At 44.1% G+C, this 20984-nt stretch overlaps 1 protein-coding gene across 1 annotated transcript in view; it reads right to left on the reverse strand.

Annotated features, from left to right (window-relative positions):
* The window catches only part of PLXNA4 (plexin A4), a 516386-nt gene that overhangs the window by 493792 nt on the left and 1610 nt on the right, over positions 1-20984 (reverse strand). The window contains exon 2 of the mRNA XM_011941209.1: positions 19779-19894. Within this exon, the coding sequence (XP_011796599.1) occupies positions 19779-19836 (58 nt within the window). The 5' untranslated portion in view covers positions 19837-19894. The remainder of the gene's footprint in view (positions 1-19778; positions 19895-20984) is intronic.

Below are 20984 nucleotides of genomic sequence, written 5' to 3' on the forward strand. Positions count from 1 at the left end.
GTCTCCCCTAGGGACTGGGATATAGCAAAGACCAAGACAGACAAAAATCCTGCTCTCATGGAGTTGACATTCTTGTAGGAAATGTACTTCAGGGTTTGATTGTGGAATTCAGAAAACAAAGTCATCAGTAATTAAGAGAAAATATCTGAGTGGTCTGAAATAGAAGCTTTAAGCAGGTCTTCTCCCCCGACAGGCCTCTCTATTCAGTTTATCCCAAACTGAATTCATCACCCTTACCCTTATATACCCTCTTTCTGTGAATCTAGCCTTACAAGCAAGAAAACTGGTGGTATACCAGGTGATCCCAATTCACTCTCCCCTTCACTCCCCACCACCAGTCAAGTAGGCCTTGTAGACTTTACCTTCTAAGTACCTCTGAAATCTATTCCCACTGCCACAAACTAGGTCAAGTCCTTGTCACATCATCATTTTTTACCTACTGCAGTGGACACTGTCATGCACAGCCCAAATTCCCTCTCAATTTAGCCTGAAGGACTTTTGCCTCAGCTTTGGGAGTGCTGTCAGTGCTCAGCCTTCAGCTATTGCTATAGTTTGGATATCTGTCCCTCCCCAAATATCATGTTGAATTGTAATCCCCAGTATTGGAGGTTGGGCCTGGTGGGAGGTGATTGGATCACAAAGATAGATTTTTCATGAGTGGTTTAGCACCATCCCTTTGGTGCTGTCCTTGTGATCATGAGTGAACCCTCATGAGATCTGGTCATTTAAAAGTGTGCAGCATCTCCCCATATCTCTCTTGCTCTTGCTCTGGCCATGTAATGTGCCTGCTTCCACTTTGCTTTCCGTCATGTATAAAAGCTCCCTGAGCCCTCCCTGGAAGACTGCAGAACCATGGGACAATTAAACATCTTTTCTTTTTGAATTACCTTTATATCAGTGTTTCTTTATATCAGTGCAAGAATGACCTAACACATCTGTCAATCCATAATGGGATTGCTTCAGCTGCAGAGAACTGTCTCACTCAAGGTACATGCATCTCAGCCCAACCCAGGATATAGCTCTGGAGCACCCTATGGGGTCATCTGAGAATGCAAGTGAGCCTGCATCACAGAACAACATGGTACTCTGTCCATTTCCTTTCACAGATGTTGACCCCAAGGACCCTCCTTAATAAAGAGGCTGCATACTGGAATCCAATTTATGATGACAAGAAAATTTCAATGGCTCCTGACTACCTGCTCTACCTTGGCTCAACCCCTCACCAATCCCACCTCTGAATATCTACAAAAGTTATATTTCCAATCTCTGTAGTTTAACTTTTAGTTTTATTAAAGTATTACAGTTTATGAAACCAAATATAACTCATGGTTCACAAGGAAGAATGGTATTCCTTCCCAACACCCATCCCATTACCTTCTGCCATTTATTTTTACATTTCTAAATAACATGCTTATGCTTCTATTTGTTGATGCTTTTCAGTTTTAGATATCTGTCAACTTCCTATTATCAAAGATGAAGGTTTAGATCTTTTACATGCACACTTTTCCTGTCTTCATTCTCCTGAGATTCTTATATCACAATTTTCATGGCTTTTGTTTTGATTCTATATAACATTATTCATAGCTGATCCATGGTGTATACTATGATTACATTTCTTTTCCTGTACAGTTTTGCTTGTTTGTTTTCCCTGATTGTCTTATTTGCTTAGTTTTTATGTAGCCCTCAGTTCTATCATTTGAATGTATGTGTCCCACACACACAAATTCTTATGCTGGAATTAAGACCCAATATGACAGAATTAAGAGGAAGTGATTAGGTCACAAGGCCTTTGCCCTTATAAATGGGATTAGTGCTTTTATAAAAGTGTTCAAGTAAACTCACTAGGTCCTTTTACCCTTCATCCCTTCCACCATGTGAAGGCACAATATTTGCTCCTTCTACCATATGAGGACTCAGCAAGAAGGCACCATCTTTGAAGCAGAGAACAGCCATCACCAAACAATGAATCTGCTGGCACCCTGATGTTGGACTTCCCAGCCTCCAGACTGTGGTTGCATAAATGTCTGTTCTTTATAAATAACCCCATCTAAAGTATTTTGTTAGAGCAACAAGAATGGACTCAGATACTCTCACTAATATCTCTCCAAACCCTCCACCAGAATATTTCTTCTCAATATGTTTAAACACAGCTGGTCTTCAATCCATTTAGTATTTTTCTCCTTGGCGACATTCCTCCTGAAGCTCTCTCCTCCTTTTCCAATATGGACAGAAGCCTTCTAATCCTGCTCAATAGTCCTCATCCTTGTGGAACACGTTTTCTAACAGCTTCCTGTAAAGAGTACACAGGCAGTAATATTTTGAGACCGGCCTTCCTAAAAATTTATTTTATCCTCATACTCGAGGTAGTTTGGTTGGGTATAAAATTCTAGGTTCAAAAGCATTTTCTCTCAGAATTCCAAAGACATGGCTCCACAGGCTTCCAACTTTTAATGTTGTTGATGAGAAGACCCATGCTGTGTTGACTCCTGCTCCTTTGTATTTCTCTTTTGCTCTCCCTGCTTTTCTCTCTGTCTCTCAGCTTTTAGGCTCTTTATACAGCATTTTGAAAATTCATAATATTTTCTGCTAGAGTGTTTTTTTCTCCTTCATTATGCTGAACATTCAACAGATCATTTTAGTCTGGAAACTCATATTCTTTGAACATGCCTTTTTGTTTGTGGGTTTGTTTCTAAAAATGTCTTCTCTCTCTCTCTCCCTCATTTCCTGTCTTCCCTTTTTCAAAACATCTTTTATTTTTTGGATCTCCTGGATTTTCTTTATTTTTATCTTCCATTTCAGTCTCTAAGTTAATTTGATCTAATTTCTAGACTTTCCTCAACTCTATCTTGTAACTTTTTTTGTTAAGAGTTATTTCTGTTCTCTTATTTTTAATTTATGTGATCTTGTTCTCTGAAACTCCTTGTTTTACAACCTTCTATTATTGTTTTATGAATGTAGTATTCTGTCTTACATCTCAAAGCATTTTCATCATGAGGATATTTTTTGTTTTCCTTGTAAACTACGCCTTGCATTCATTTCTTCTGAGTTCCTTCTGATTTGCTTAGTTCAAATTCTGTCTCATGTTAAAAATATTTCTTCAGCTGTCTTATGTTCTTGGCTGTCTATTTATGTTCAAGAGTGAGGCACTCAAATGCTGATTGAAAGCTCTGTCACTGTCTTTTCTGCTAGTTAACCTCACTATTGATTGATCAGGTATGCCCAGGCCCTTTTGTAAGGGGACCCCAAGTGGTAATACCTTTAGAGCTTTTCTCTTGGATGGAATGTATTCCTCAGAGAGGAATACTTAGAACTCCTGCCTTGGACAAATAAACCTAACTACCAGCATTCTGCAAAGCTGAATGGAAGAAGGGGAATAAGAGGCCTCAGTAAATTGGTTTTAACTCAACCTCACCATCAATTTTATCTGATGACTCTGAGTCTAGAGACTCTCTGGTGTGACTTCTCTAGAGAGGAAAGCTTCATTCCTGCACTAAAGTCATAGACAGATACCTGAGTATGTAGACTTGTAAAGGGCATCTGGTAGGTCCTATTCTGTTAGTCTAATGCTGAGTGCACATTAGGATCTCCTGGGAAACAGTTTTAAAAACTGATGCCTAGACCCTCTCCTGAACCATTACCTCTGCGTTTCTGTGGCGAGGTCCTGACCTGCATATTTTTTAACTCTTCTAGGTGAAACTGATGCATACTGAGGATTGGGAACCATGAGTCCAACTGCTCCTTATAACAACTTCTGACTGTTTCTCCTATTGCCGGCCAGTATCTTAGCTTGGGCTGCCATAACAAAATATCATGGACTGGGTTTAAACAACAGAAATTTATTTTCTCACAGTTCTGGAGGCTAGAAAACTAAGATCAGTGTTCTGGCCAATTCGATTTTCAGTAAGGGCTCTCTTCCTGTCTTGCAGATGGCTGCCTTCTCACTATGTCCTCACATGGTGTTCCTTCTGTGCATGCATGGAGAGACAGTGTTCTCTGGTGTCTCTCTCTTTTTTTTTTTTTTAAGATGGAGTCTCACTCATTCTGTTGCCCAGACTGGAGCACAATGGTGCGATCTCAGCTCACTGCAAGCTCTACCTCCCAAGTTCACACCATTCTCCTGCCTCAGCCTCCTGAGTAGCTGGGACTACAGGCGCCCACCACCACGCCTGGCTAATTTTTTCATATTTTTAGTAGAGATGGGATTTCACTGTGTTAGCTAGGATGGTCTCAATCTCCTGACCTTGTGATCCGCCCACCTCGGCCTTCCAAAGTGCTGGGATTACAGGCGTGAGCCACCGCAACCAGCCTGGTGTCTGTTCTTATAAGGATACTACTCCTATCAGATTAGGACCACACCCTTATGACCTCATTTAGCCTTACTTGTCTCCTAAAGGCCCTATCTACAAATACAGTCACACTGGGGATTGGGCTTCGACATATGAGTTTGGTGAAAACACAATTCAATGTCCATAGCACACAGTCTATAACAGAAAACTTCAGACTCTATTGCTTCTGACTTCTGGTTCTTTCTGCAAATCACTTTGATTCTTGGTTTTTCCCCAGCAGAGTTTTAACTTTCTCTGCACTGCTAAGTCATTTGTCATGTGCCCGTTGTTTCTCCAGCTTCCTCAATTTTGTAAACATTGTTTGTCCATTTCGGGTTTTTTGTTTGTTTGTTTGTTCATTTGTTTTTTGCTTTTTTATTTGACTCTTTATGGTCATGTCAGCGGAGTTTTTGGAGGGAGTAGAAATAAATTAAGTGTTTGATCTGTAAGTTTACCTGGTATTCCTCAAGAGTGACATTGTTAAACTGCAACCTTTATTGTGACTCTTCCCTAACTAAAACCCTTCAACCTCTTCCCATGACACACAGAAAGAATTTTCAGACTTTTAAACCAGAGCACCCATAGTGGCAGATAATTAACGTGTGTATTCCCAAGTGTCTGGGATGTAATCCAAAAGACTTAACCACTTGCATAAAATTTCTTTGAAATCTCACGTTTTATTTTTTAAATATATGCAAATTTTGCCCCTGTTCCATAATGGATCTGTTTGTTTTAAAACAAGAATATTAGTTTAAATTACTTGGCATTTAAATTGCTTTCCTCTACTTTCTTTCTTCAATCTTCAACTCAAACTGATGCTTTGAAAAACTGATCAATTTATCTCATTACTTTGTGTATCCATGAGACACATACAGTTTAAGAGGCACAGCCCTTACTCTTAAGGTGCCTTAGTCCTATTGAGTCCTGAAAACTGGGCCCATAGCTGGTTCCTAGAAGATAATATACTTAACAAGTGTTTAATGAATCACCTGAACTGAATAATCTTGTAGGAAGGGTATTATTTGGATGGCGAGTGGGGAGATATGGCATTTCCAGTAGACCATTTAGCTAAGCCAAGCTCTAGAGGGAGGAATGAGCACATTGTCTAGTGAGTGTCTGCTCTAGATGGTACCCTAGACTGGAAGCTTTTCCAAATGCTCTTATCTGATCTTTTACCCTGAGATCCCAGGGTAGCTACGTCCCTGAATGAGCCTTTCACTGAAGTATCTTCACCCTGACACTCAACTCCGTAGACCCTCCCCAAACCCCATGGTCTCGTCTGCTCCTCACCCACCTCTCCTCATTATTCCTGGGATGATTAAATCTATGCTACATGTCCAAGCCAAGAAGCTACATGCTTGGAAGTAGGGCTGATCTTACACTAAGGGACATAGTCAGATGTTCCAACTTTAAGCACTCTCCTTTCAATTCCTTTGTTTTCTACTTATACCTCTCATCAAAACTCTAAATGCTGAAGAAATATGAGAGAGATTGGATTAATTAGTGGAGGAAGATCAGGCGTGGTGGCTCATGCCTGTAATTCCAGCACTTTGGGAGGCCAAGGCAGGTGGATAACCTGAGGTCAGGAGTTCAAGACTAGCCTGGCCAACATGGTGAAACCCCATCTCTACTAAAAATACAAAAATTAGCCAGGCATGGTGGCACACACCTGGAATCACAGCTACTCAGGAGGCTGAGGCAGGAGAATTACTTGAACCCGGGAGGCGGAGGTTGCAGCAAGCTGAGATTACACCACCGCACTCCAGCCTAAGCAACAGAACTAGACTCCATCTCAAAAAAAAAAAAAAACATAGCGAAGGAAGAGCAGTCTTGGGTAGAATTCTTGGGTAGAATTTCTGATATTAGAGCTCATGGTAGACAAGAAAATGATACATGTAATGGAACTCTTTAGAAGTAATAATAGAGGATACACATTAACTCATTTGATCCTCACAACCCTATAAAGTAGCTACTATATTATTCCCACTTTACAGATCAGGAACCTGAAGCCCAGAAGTCATCACACAGTGAGCAAATGCTGGAGCTGAGTGTGAGCTTAGATGTGCCTGGTTCCAGAGTTAGGCTCTTACTCATTATCTACCTCCCAGGATAGAAATGTAGCATCCATCTCAACAGCTCCCAGGCTCTGAGATTTCACCTGCCAAGAAAATTTCAAAATAATTTGGGGGAGGGTAGATAAACACAAAATTGCCAAGTTTATATTTTGCCAAATAAGCACATTAAAAATAAATCCCGTTATCCCTATCATTTCTTTTTTTAAATGACTTGTTAACACCACAAGATGGGAAGAAGATAATCTCAGGATAAAAGCAGAAATTTAAAACGTAATAAATTTAGACTTATGAAAAAATACAAGAGCCTCCACATTTTCCCCATTTTGCTGAAGACCAGTGGAAACTATCTGGGACCCACTGTGGTCCTTTTACAGCATTTGGTGCCAGAGATTAGCTCTTCTAATCTCTGTGTTCTCAGGACACAGAGTTGAGTCTCTAGGCTGACATGGAGTGGAAGGTGGGCAGACAGAACCCCAGCTTCAACGCTGGGAACATCACAAGGAGGGAAAATCTGTGTCTGTTCTTATCCAAGGCATCCTCCATCCTAATCAGGCTTTCCACACTCCCTTCAACTCAAAATATTCCTGGGTCAAGGGCAGTCAGTATATAGGGGGAGGTGGGTGAAGAGATGGGGAGAGAGAAATTAAATCAATGAAGCCAGTGTTCTGAGTGGGCTGCAGACAACAAAGATCTAAAATTGCCTGAGACAGAGGAGGGCAAACACAATTTGCTCCAGGTGATTGAGAAAACAGTGGGGCTTGATGTTCTCTCTCTCTCTTTTTTTTTTTTTTTTTTTTTTTGAGACGAGGTCCCACTCTATCATCAGGCTAGAGTCCAGTGGTGCGATCTCGGCTCAGTGCAACCTCCACCTCCCAGGTTCAAGCGATTCCCCTGCCTCAGCCTCCTGAGTAGCTGGGATTACAGGCACCCGTCACCACACCAGGCTAATTTTTGTATTTTTAGTAGAGACAGGGTTTCACCATATTGGCGAAGATGGTCTCAATTTCCTGACCTTGTGATCCGCCTTCCTCGACCTTCCAAAGTGCTGGGATTACAAGCATGAGCCACCGCGCCCCACCAAGGTTCTCATTCTTGTGCGGATTGTTCCTGTCTCAGTCTACTGTGTCATCGAGGATATATTCAGGCACTGAATAGTTAAAGGTAAGGATCTGGTCCAGACCATTTTATCTCCGAAGTATTTTTCACGTTTTCCCCCAGCTGTTTCCCTAACTCTGACCCTCATCATCTCTTTGGTGGACCACTGAAGTAGCTTCGTTCCATGTCCCCAAGGCCTGTCCATCTTTCTCCAGACTGAGTTTTCCGAAATGCAAATCTCTGATTCACCTCCTCCCATCAGAATCTTCTCCCTTGTCACCCAAGGAATCGGGTTGGGCTCTCCCACTAAGCACACACAGCAATTCCAGCACATCACACACACGCGCGCGCGCATGCGCTGCACTGTACCACACACACAAAAAAAAACACAGTGCGTAGCAGTTGCACCTGACAGTAATAAACACACAGTGCATGACAGATGCATCTGATAGCAATAACTTACGCATACCCTGAGACTGGCCCTGTGGTCTAAGAAGAGTGCTGGTTTTGGAGTTCCAAGCTAAGAAATCCAGGAGTGGCCAGCCTGGAGCCTCATTCCTTATCTATGAGGGTCATCTAAACCCTTGGCCCATTCCTTAGAATGCAGGGCACACAGGGCATCAAGGTCCTTTATTCAGGGTTAAACGGAGGTTGCTAGGTGGAGGTTCCTGGGTGAAGGGAGCTAAGTGAAAATGCTATATAAACTGCATGCTTTTTACAAACAGCAGTTCTCCTGTCCAGCCCACTGCCACTAGTCTACCCGTATGTAAGGCCACAATAAACCCTATGTCTCATTCACTGGCTCCAGGTCTATTCTTTGGCCTCTCTAACATGGTTCCATCCCTACTGGAATAAGTAGGGGTCTGGCACAACACACACACACACACACACACACACACACACACACAGAAAGCTATACTTATCCACACCATCCTATCCCATTCTTTGCCTTAAATTCAATACTCCAGAAACATAGAACTTCCTCTAGATTACTGAATAAGTGCCCCTGGGCCTTTGTACATGCTGCTGTCTCTGAATATTGCCCTCTCCCTTTTCCACCTAATTCTATTCACTCTTTCAGGCCTCACTCAGGTCTCAGCTTCTCAAGGAGCCCCTCTGAGATCCCCCTCTGGTCACCACCTCTCATGTAGTCTGGGACATGTGGATGTGCATGCATGCCTTGTCATGATGGCCTCTGTAATGGTTAATACTGAATCTCAGCTTTGAAGGATGCAAAATATTGATTCTGGGTCTGTCTGTGAGGGTGTGGCCAAAGGAGATTAACATTTGAGTCAGTGGGCTGGGAAAGGCAGGCAGGTCCACCCTTAATCTGGGTGGGCACCATCTAATCAGCTGTCAGGGCAGCTAGAATATAAAGCGGGCAGAAAAACATGAAAAGATGAGACTGGCCTAGCCTCCCAGCCTACATCTTTCTCCTGTGCTGGATGCTTCCTGCCCTTGAACACTGGACTCCAAACTCCAGTTTTGGGACTTGGACTGGCTCTCCTTGCTCCCCAGCTTGCAGACAGCCTATTGTGGGACCTTGTGATGGTGTGTTAATACTTAATGAACTTTCCTTTATATATATACCTATCCTATTAGTTCTATCCCTCTAGAGAACCCTAATACAGTCACTGTGCTCTGCTGAAGTCATGTGTCCATTGCTTCCTCCTTAGGGTCAAAGGTCATAGCATACTTAGTTTTGCACTCTCAATGCCAGCACAGCACCTGGCACAGAGTAAGAACTTGAATAGATTTTTTGAACTGTATACTTGGATTTAGGGATATAGCCCCTGTCCCCAGGAGCTTGTAAATTGGCGGGATGATACACCCACAGGATGAAACATTCTAAGACAAAATACAGTGCTAGATTCAAAATAACCAAGAGCTAGAACACACAAAGTTCCCAGCAATTAGAAGGAAAAAACAATGTGAGCTGACATTGCTAAGGGGTTTCCTGGAGGACTGAAGAGGAAGAAATGCCGTGACAATTCCTCAGCTCCCCAGGATGGGCTGTTTCTGACCCCACGGCCCTGCACCTTGCCCCATGCCTCTGTCAGGCTGGACTCAAATCCCCAGCTAACCCCAGAAGATGCAAAATCACGCAACAGCATCAGAAAATTCCATCTTTAATACTTAACAACACAGGAATTTTCCAAGGGCCAGGTTATTGAACTTGAAATAGGTAAATGAATGGCAAGTATTTATCTGCAGGCAGCAAAGATAGGATGCAACTCTTCCAGGAGGCTGGGGGATGGAGGAGGAGGCTCCAGGGATCTGTTAGGAGAAGCCCTCTCAACAGAACTCAGAGGGTAGAGAGCTTCAGGAGTGGGCATCCCCTTCAAAAGACTGCAATGTGCAGACGGAGGTGTGAGGAAAGCATCCACCATCTTGCAATAAGGATGGAAAATGAGCGCAAGAAACTTTCAGCTCAAAGCCTCCCATCTAACACCAAGGTTGGCTCAGCTCTGCACAAAACTCCAAGCAAACTGAAGGTTTCATAGCCAAACGCCAGTAAAGCTCCTTAGCCAAGAGGCTTCTGAGAGTGCAGGGGCCTAGGAATTAGGGACCACAAGAAACCAGGCAGGGGGCAGAGGAGAGAAGGGGCTACCCCAAGTCAAGAAGGGAAGCTGAGGCACCAGCAGCCTGGACTTCCAGCCACATGGGTTGGGAGATCCCCTATAGTCTGAGGTTCCAGGTGTGGGGCTTCTAGAGTATGGTTTTCCAAGAATCTGTGAGCTTCAGAGACCTCATCAAGGAATATCCCCCAGGAGTGATAGATTGGCTGTTGTCCCACACTCTCAGCTCCATCCCTTGGTTGCTATACAAATGCCCAAATGCCCTGAGGCAAGTGGGCTTCAAAGCCCAGCCCTACAAGGCCCAGGCAGTAGCAGCCAGTCACCTGCCAAAACCCTGCTCTGCTGTTGCCCTTCCAGATTCATGTAAAGCTGTAGAAGGTCAGATTTCATATGATGCCACCCCACATACTTCCCCCACTGCACCGCGATAAGGTGGCCTTGTTTGAGCAGAGAAAGGACTTCCCAGCCTAGCAGTTCTCTGAGCTTCATTCTCTTCCCAAAATGCCACTGGCCTCAGGCACTGAATCCTTCTCGTCTCGCTTGGGCAAACCCAAGCCAGCCCTCACCTTTACTATTTGAATGAGGCTGCAGACACCACAGCTAGCTGCATGCAAAGGATGCAGGAGGTGGGGAGGGACTTGGGAAGAATTCTGCTCTATCCAGCTTCCCCAACATGCATGTGCTCCCTCCCAGGAAGCTATTGCTTCAAGTCTTCTTGGTATTGTTTGATGCCTAAACAGTGCTTTGTAGAAATGCTTGGAATGACAAGGATGAGCGAGAGGGAATGCAGAGATAGCTGGCTCTACAAGTCCATGCCCAAAGAGCCTTCTGATCATTCCCTTGGCTCTCAGCTCCCTCACCCTTCTCTTTCTCTGTCTATCCGCTCTCCCGTTCCTCATCCCCCATCCCACTCTCAGACCAGGACCACAATTTGTATTCACAATCCTTCCCCCTTTCCATGGCTGTGAAAAGGATGAATTACCTCCTTGATCTCAATGTGATGGCCCTGTCCAAGCACCCCTTCACCTGCTGGGTCCATAATTGAAGTGTGGTCTCCGAATCTGCAGCTGTCACAGGGGAATTGACAGATACCAGAGCAGGGTCCTGCACATACCAGGCTCTCCTTAGTTGCCTTGAGCACAGGAGAATGCAATTTTCCACAACCTGCACAAGAGGAAGGCCACACGACGTTCTCAGACACTTGAAGTGCTCTTTAACTGGGAGTAAAATATTAGCAAATATGCCCCCAGACTTGCTTCCAGCTGCCCCTCGTCCCAGCTCCCGCCTAAGAAAATTCTGTAAGACTGACAGAAGCCATGCTTGTCTTCCAAGTCTATAAGAAACCCTTGGCAGCTTTAGCATTGGTTCGTCCTATGCCTCAGTTTCCCCACCTGTGATGTAGTTACTCCAGCAGAAAATCCATCAACAAGCAAATAACTGAAAATGAGGACAAGACATCCCAAAACCACAGGTGGGAGGCTTTGCCTCATCTCTCATGCCTTTGCCTCCCCACCTCCGATGGGCTGACTACAGAGACTTCCCTCCACTCCCTGCCCAGATCCTGAACTAATCCTGAGACAGGAAGCTTCTACGGTGGCTCAGTTTCTTTCTCCCCACTATAAAGTTTTCTACCTTGGTTCCAACTCCTAAATCCAAAAATAGATACTAAGCAGGAGTTTGCTGGCCTCCAACAGTACTAGAGTCTGCCCACAGCGCCACAGTCAGCTGGGCTCCACTGTCTTTCATAGCAGTGCTTCCTGACAGCTTTTGACCAGGGCCCAGGCTGAAGCCTGGGCTCTCATCCACCCCCAGGGTCTGCCACGACGGAGCCTCCGCTCCCAGTGCACAGCCTCCTCCCTACACAGCTGTGTGTACAAGAGAGACTGTGGTTCAGTTTCCCCATATCTGTCCCTCTATCACGGGCAGCTGTCATGCCAGGCACAGCCCTGTCCCCATCCCTGCTTACCCCATGAGGTCATGAGCAGATCAACACACATCATAGCAGGTCTAGGCCTAGGATGGTTGGAAGACTGAGACAATCTTGGTAAAACTCCTATACAAGAAAATGCCAGGGTCAGGCATGGTGGCTCACGCCTGTAATCCCAGCATTCTGGGAGGCTGAGGCAGGCAGATCACTTGAGGTCAGGAGTTCGAGACCAGCCTGGCCAACATGGTGAAATCCCATGTCTACTGAAAATACAAAAATTAACAGGATGGTGGTCCGTGCCTGTAATCCCAGCTACTCTGGATGCTAAGGCAGGAAAATCACTTGAACCCAGGTGGCAGAGATTGCAGTGAGCCAAGATTGCACCAATGCACTCCAGCCTGGGTGACAGAGCAAGACTCTGTCTCAAAATACAGAAAAAAGAAAAAAAAATGCTGACCATTTGTACCCATGGTTTCTGGGCTATCACATCTTCACTTTTACCCTTTTTACCTTGATCACATGAAATAAAAAATAATAATAATGGTAAGGAAGCATTTTGAGCTTAGAGGGAGCAAGAGATGCTCTGTGTGTGTCTAACCAGAATGTCTTAGCCCATAGGGACAAATGCTCACTGACATTCAACGTACAAAGAGCAATGACTCTGAGCCCCAGCCTGCTTAATCACAAGACATCTTATCTTTTCAAGTCTCCAGATATCTCTAAGGTCCTCAGGAACTACACCCAAGTGTCCAGCACTTCCCAGTTCCAGTGGGCACCCCTCACATGGTGCTCTAGGGGTTGGCATCCCAGAGCAGCAACTCTGCAGCATCCGGGTCATATCAAAGTTCACCATCCAAGTATGGGCTGAAAACACCCTTCATAGTGCCGAGCCTGGGGCCCCCAGACCTTATAACCCAGGCCAGTGGACCCAGAATAGCTTCTCTGCCTGAGATTCAGTGCTGATCCATCTCCTCCACATCCCGGGTGCCCAGATCCAGGGCTTCTCATTTAAAAGGGACAGTGACAATTCTTCCAGTCCTTAGACCTTTGTGCTAATTTTCTATAGCAGGGTAGCCTGTGCCTCAGTTTCCACTTCCAGTGCAAAGGGAAGATCAAACCTCATGCTCTTGTGTCCTCTCTCTGTTTCTATTTTCCTGAAAGCATCTCCCAACCTCCCCTATCTCTCACCATCATGACCATGAATACACTGACATCATTGTGTGTATAAGAAAAAGCAAGAATTCAGGCAAAGTAAAATATAATATTTGCCACTCAGCTTGTCCCTCATTCCCTGAAGCCCTGCCAAGAACCATGCGCCCCCACAATCACCAGTAGTAAAATGTTCCTAAAAAGAACATTTATCTTTCCAGGCTTTACCTCTGCGTTGAGTCAACACTGCCCCCCCCCCACCCCCCACCCAGTTCCCCAGCATGAATGGAACCAAAGGGGCCATTCAAGGGGTCTTGCAGAACAAAGGATTAATATTCTCCAAAATAATGTTAAAGTTTTCATCTATAGCTAGGAAAAAAATGCATGCAATTTTTCTAGTGATAAATTTCCTGGCTTCTATACTCAAATTGTAAAAGTCTTAAAGCCACAGCGCCCAGTTCCATGTGACACTTGTAACTTTCCAGACCACTGATCAGAGTCATGGGTAGAAAGGGCACCACAGAGGAGACCCAAGCTCCAGCCCCAGCCCTTTCTCTAACTGGCTTGGGGTAAGAACACTGCCCAAGTTCCTCATCTGTGAGTTGAGGGGATTCGGCTAGATTTCTAAGGACTGCAGAGCTCCAACATTCTAGCATTGCACTATCACTTATGATAAGTAATTACAACCAAGACAGGATTTGACCTTGACACCAGCGTCTGAAGCATATATGAAAGATCTCTGTTATTACTTCCCAAAGCAGAAATGGTGCTCTGTTCTTGCAGAGGATCAGGAAGAGATTGCAATGAGCCAACAGATGTTCATGGAGTATCTACTGCGTGCCAGACCATGTGCTGGGTGCTGAGGTACACAGTGACCGGAGAAGACGTGATCAGCATATAACCGACAATGAAAGAAGTTGTGGCTTTCAGGGATCTTTCAGTTGGTAGGAAAAACTTACACTAAATAACCATAGGTTACAGAATGCATTGCATCCCCCTAAAATTAATTTGTTGAGGCCCTAAGCCCAATGTGACTGTATTTGGAGATAGGGCCTTTGGGGAGGTAATAAGATTAAATGAGGTCATGTGACTGGTGTCCTTATAAGAAGAGGAAGAAAGACCAGAGCTTGCTATCTCTGCATGTACAAAGAAAAGGGGTTATGAGAGCACACAGAGAGAAGGCAGCCATCTGCAAGCGAGAAAGAGAGCCGTCACCAGAAACCACATATGCTGGCTCCTCGATCGTGAACTTACGGTTTCCAAGCGTATGAGAAAAATCAATGTTTTTCAGTTACCCAATCTGCAATATTTTGTTATGGCAGCCCAAGCTGACCAATACACCATGTTTACACCAAGTTTCATCAAATCCAGGACACTATTGACTTTGTGACACACCATTGCCTTATGTCTGCTGAAGAAAAAAAAGGGGGGGGGGGCACTGCCAATTAAACACAATTACTTCTTGTCACTTACAACTTTTAGATTCATTGAAAAACTCTTTTAGAATCATTTAGTTTGTCTTTCTCTTATACAGGCAAAAAGAGGAATAAAAGCAAAATAAATTAATTACACTATCCCTAAAACTTCTTAGTCAGTGTCGAAGTCTTCTGAATCACTTTCCAACTCAGACTTGAAAATGGCACCATGGATGGATGATGGATGAGGTCATATTTCCTAAAAGTGTGCTCCACTATTGCTTCCAAGACGTTCTTCCAAGTTCTTGACATTCATCATGCAAATGGATGTTGATGCTTCCATGCTTGCCTGTGATACACAATTCTTGCAAACTAATGTAACTGTAACATAGCTTCATCTCCTTGTGAACTCTTTATTTCTTTGTCCTTATGTTAATCTGCTTAGGCTGACATAACAAAATACCACAGCCTGGGTGGCTTAAACAGTAGAGCTTTATTTTCTCACAATTCTGGAGAACGAAGTTCAAGATCAAGGTGCAGGCAGCTTTGGTTTCTCCTGAGGCCTTCTCCTTGACTTGCAAATGGTCACCTTCCTGCTGCATCCTCACATGGCCTTTCCTCTGTGCTCACAGATCCCTGGTATCTCTTCTTCTTGTAAGGACACCAGTCATGTTGGATGAGGGCTCTATCCATATGACCTTATTTAACCTTAATTACCTCCCCAAAGGCCTTATTTTGAAATACAGTCACATTGGGGGTTAGAGCTTCAACATGTGAATTTAAGGGGGACACAATTCAGGCTACTAGTCTTGTAAAGCATTTTGTTGTTACTTTGCAAGAGAATAGTGATCTTTTACTTTCAAATGATAAAAAATTTGCTTTGTTTGCTAGCATCAAATTGACACCCTGCTGTTCTGTTTTCTTTCTATATAAACTTTTTGTTTTGGTACCAAATTAGAGTAATATTGTTTTTTAAAAGGTATTTTAAATATAAACTAAACCCCAGATATGCAATGTCAATCATGCACCTAAATCCATTGGAGGGATGACAACATAAGCACCCATGACCAAGTCTGTCACAGCAGTCAACGCTCTTGTCCAACCCACAGCATCATAAGATAGCATTTAACAGTGAGACACATCCCCCTTTCAGAAATGTTAAATGTGGGGAAAAGTGTGTGTGTTTTAGAGGAAATATGGTAATAAATAAATAAATAAATAAATAAATAAATAAATAAATAAATTAGGATATCCATGTAATTCTTGTGCAGTTTGAGTTTTTAATAAATTCACTGCTATATAATATATAAGCAAATTGCAAAGTGTGACAGAGAATGAATTTACTCAAGATTTCAATGAAATTTTTAATGATTCGTTTGTTCTAATTTCTTTCTTTAATTTTCTAGGTAATAAACCCTTCACTATACGGAATGTTTCTATCCAAATATATCTAAAATGATGCTGGATATGTCGAAAGCCAACATTTCAGTAATTAAATATAGTAAATTATGATTAAATTTCCTCTCTTTTCCATCTTGCAGATTGTTTGTATTATAGAAATAAACATATTAAAATTCCCAACAGCATACAAACCTTAGGGTCACCCTGTATAGTATTAAGTGATTGATCACAAGTCTACAGAATGCTGGGATGAACAGAGTTGCCCCTAAGAAAGGATTTCTCAAGCTGACACCCAGAAGGTGAGTTAGGAGTCAGCCAGGGAGAAGGGATATTCCAAGGGGAAGGAACAGCATGCACAGGGTCCTGGAGGTAGCAGACAGAAACTAGAGAAGAGGCAGACAGACTTGAAGTTGAGGGTGAGGGATGGGGGGCACAGGAGGGCACAGAGCAGGGATACAGGCAAACGCCTTCCTGGGCCCACCTCACCACGTCTAGGCACATCCCAGAGTGCAAGGAGGTTGCTCACCGCTTCAGTTTTTATAAGAGCAAAAGATTACAAATAATCTCAATGTTTCATCCATAAGTGGCTGGTTAAAGAAACTACGGTTCACCCAAACAGAAATTTTTAGAAAGTTCCAAAAAAACCAACATGGAACTCTGTATTGCTACGCAGTGATCTCCAAGACAAATTAAGTGCTAGATACAAAATGTGCTAGATAGAAAGTGCTAGATGCAAAACAGTGAGTATGAAACGATACAATTTGTGTTAAAAAATTAATTTACACATGCTTATATGTGCTAGACTATTTCTTGAAGGATACACAAGAAACTAAAAGGGCTGGTGACCTCCAGAGAAGAGTATTAGGTGACTGGGGACAGGGTGGGAGGGAGAATTTCAATGGTCTGCCATTGAATCTTTTTAGTACTACAGGAGGATGAGGAGGGAGAAGAAAGATGTTTTAAGTAGAAGGGCAGCTCATATAAGACTGTGGCTCTGTTTGTGGGAAGGCTTGCGTGTGAACAGGTAATGATGAAGCTCCTCCATGTTCCTTCAGTTTCCTGCAGGATTCCATCTATCTGGTATTGTTTTTCTGCTGTTTCACACAGAGATGCTCTTTGAGAAAGATCATAAACTCCTCAAGGGCAGGAATCTTCACATGCAAGTTCAGAGCCCCCACAGTGCCCTAACACACATGAAACACAGCAAAGCGTGTCTTAATTCCAGCTGCCAGATGTGCTGGCTCACCTGCCCCCAGCCCCCACTCCACATGAAGCAGCCTCTGGAGTCTGCCCCAGACCCAAATGCTGCAAAATCAAGCTGGGGAAATTCTCTCCTCCTAGAAATTCCAGCCCAGTCTCAGAGGCCGTATTAGAACTGCTCTGTGTGGTTAAAACGACTTTCGTAGGCACCAAGGGGAAGGGTTTCCAAACTGAGGGGTCACAATCCACCAGTAAGTTGTGAAATCAATGTGGTGAGTCCAACAAGCCTTTTTTAAAAAGAATGAGGGCCTGGCGAGGTGGAGCACACCTGTAATCCCAGGATTTTGAGAGGCCAAGGTGAAGATTGTTCGAGGACGGGAGTTCAAGACCAGTCTCAGCAACACAGCAAGACCCCATCTCTACAAAAAAAAATTTTTTTAATTACCCAGGTGTTTGGCCCATGCTTGTAATTCCTACTACTGGGGAGGCTGAGGCAGGAGGACTGCTTGAGCCCAGGAGTTTGAGGCTGCAGTGATCTAAGATCGCACCACTACACTCCAGCCTAAGTAAAAGGAGATCCTGTCTCTTAGAAAAAAAAGAATGGAAATTTTCAAAAGTCAGAATATATCACACACTAGTAAAAATAAGTATTATTTTGTGAAAATGTTTAATTTCAAATATGTGTGTGGACAGTGGGTCACAGGTAAAACATATTTCTTACCTTGGGTTGCAGCCAAAAGTATTTGAAAGGCAGTGGCCTAGAGGAGTGAGTGAGCAAAGGGCTCTGGAGTCCAGCAAAGCTTAGTTCAAACCCCACATCTATGATTTTGTCTCCCTGGCAGGTGACTTAATCTCCCCTCATGGTACAATGGAGACAGTAGCAACGCCCACCTCATGGGATGGTTGCAAGGTGCTTAGGCTTATCTTGAAATCTTGGCTTAACACTTGATAAATGGTTAGCACTCAAGAAACATTCACTATCACTATCACAACCAAGAAATATGCCCTTCATCTTGCTCAAGAATCTCTGGCACCAAAGCAAACCATAAACTTGGTCATGGCCTGTGTTTCTGGTTACCCCATGGCTCTTCTGCCTGGCAGCTTCTCCCTAGCGTCCTCCTTCTCACTCCACAGACAGCACTCCACTGCTTCCTGCCTCTTCACCATCAAAGGGGCTGGGTGACCAGAAAGGCACATTTCAATTCAGGGGAGAACATTACTTTACTCTAATAGGATATTCGTTATCCCAGCCCCCTTTCAGCATTGGTTCCAGGGAAATAGATGGTCCCAGCCACTGTAATTCCTTCATGATATATTTAAAGCGGAAGATGATGAAGGAAATAATGGCAGTCGATCTGTGTTTGGAAAGAGTATACGATGTGCATGCCCTGTCCAAAATTAAAGATGATGAATCAATATCTGAGAGGCAGAGAAAGTGCTTTATTAGGACCTTTGACAAGAAGACACCCTTTCTGGCTCCCAGTGGCAGACTGAACCATGGGGAGGTTTGGTTCTAAGTCTCCTCATCTGACAAAAATCTCAAGGCCCACCTCCCTCTCTCGCTCATACTTCCCAAACCAACTGCCAACCCTGTGTGCCCAGCTCAGGTACAGGTCAAGAGAGATGGGCCCAGCTGAGAGCCTGAGGGTATTGGAGAGACCAACAGATGTTTCCCCTCAGGTTAGGACCACACCCAGTGCCTCTGGGTCAGGAAGTACTGGGTTGCCTTCTCAGGTGTGTCAGCTTAGTTTGCAGAGCTAAGCATGGGCCACAGGGGCGAGCCACCTGTTACTAAGGATGCCCATTAAGAACCTACACTGTAACCAGATGCCAAGTCTCATGCAGCTGCTTCCTTTGCCCTCATTTCATGGTCCCAGTCTGATATGGTTTGGCTCTGTGTCCCCACCCAAATCTCATCCTCAATTGTAATCCTCATAATCCCCACGTATCGAGGGAGGAGACTGGTGGGAGGTGATTGGATCATGGGGGCAGTTTCCCCTGTGCTGTTCTCATGATAGTGAGTTCTCATGAGATGTGATGGTTTTACAAGTGTTTGACAGCTCCTCCTTCATGTGCACTCTCTCTCCTGCTGCCTTGTGAAGAAGGTGCCAGCTTCCCTTTCTGCCATGATTGTAAGTTTCCTGAGGCCTCCCAAGCCATGTGGAACTGTGAGATAATTAAACCTCTTTTCATTATAAATTACCCAGTCTTGGTTATTTCTTTATAGCAGTTTGAAAATGGACTAATATACAGTTTCTATAAGAATACTAGGAGTGTATCTTGGGCAGCTGGGGCTGCTATGGCCCACTGGTAGGGGCTCATCCTATGAGTAAGGAAATTGAGATGTAGAGTTGTTGAATGCATGAAACTAGGCTGGAACTAGGACCCAATTCCCAAGCTGCTGCCGGTTCCACAGTCTCACAGACACAAGTTGGGAAGAGCGCAAAGTGATGTGCACACGTAAGGTGGCATTACCATCAAGGGAAGTGAAAGCAGTAAGAGCTACAATGATTGGTCAGAGCAGTGAGGAAGAGAACAGGACTGTAAAGAGAGAGGAGCCAAAGACAGGCTTGATTAGAAACTCAGGTTGAATTTTGTGCTTGAGCCAGTACCTTGAATTCCAAGGTCAGAAGGCTTTGTGTGGATCTGAGGGGTCGTGGACATTTGCATTCCTGCTGCTTGCCGCCCCAGCGGCTGGCCTGATTTCCATTTCTAACAGTGGCACTTGCTGTGGAGGTACAGTATATTATGGACTAATTAAGGCTGTTAATGATAGTGGCAATCCATTAAGTGATCAACGGTATTATTCTGATCTATCTCTGTCACCTCCTTTCATCAGGCCATTAAGGTGACAAGCTTCATAGAACACGCTAATCTCCCCTCTGTCAGTCCCTTGATGTTTTTTTCCCTGGAAGAGCTATGGACTCTCTGGGGATGAGTCATCCAAGGATACAGCTGAAGGACTGGACTCACCAAGCTCCTCCTCCACTCTCAGTCTGTTCCACTCAGAACACCTGGGCTCATGGGAAGTCTCTTTTGTATTCCCTCCCTGTTATGGACTGAATGTTTCTGGCTCCCTAAATTTCCTGTGTTGAAGCCCTAATCTCCAATGTGATGATATTTGGAGATGGGGCCTTTGGGAGGTGTTTAGGTTTAGATACGGTCATGAGAGCAGGGTCCCAGTGATGGAATTAGTGTCCTTATGAGAAGAGGAAGAGAGACCAGAGTGCTCTCTCTGCCCTGTGAGGACACAGTGAGAAGGTGGCCGTCTGCTAGCCAGCAAGAGGGCCCTACTGATACCTTGCTCCTGGCCTTCCTAGCCCCCAGAACTTTGGGAAATCAATGCCTGTTGTTTAGACCAGTCAGTCTGAGCCCTACCGGTGGGTTCATCTTACGAAAGAGGAAATTGAGATGTAGAGTTGTTGAATGCATGAAACTAGGCTGGACCTAGGACCCAATTCCCAAGCCACATGCTGGTTCCACAGTCTCACAGACACACAGCCACACATATGAACACACACTGTTATACACTCACAAACACATGCTATCATATACACAGACATACACTCACACATACACCAACATACACACACACACAGTCACAAACACACATATACATTCACAAACACACGTTGTCATACACTCACAAACACCCACATACTATCATATACACACACATGCACTCACACATACACCAACATACACACACACAGTCACACACACACATATACATTCACAAACACACGCTGTCATACACTCACAAACACCCACATGCTATCATGTACACACATATACACTCACACATACACCAACATACA

The sequence above is a fragment of the Colobus angolensis genome, unplaced genomic scaffold (assembly GCF_000951035.1).
Source record: "Colobus angolensis palliatus isolate OR3802 unplaced genomic scaffold, Cang.pa_1.0 Scaffold2, whole genome shotgun sequence".
Taxonomy (NCBI): Eukaryota; Metazoa; Chordata; class Mammalia; order Primates; family Cercopithecidae; genus Colobus; species Colobus angolensis.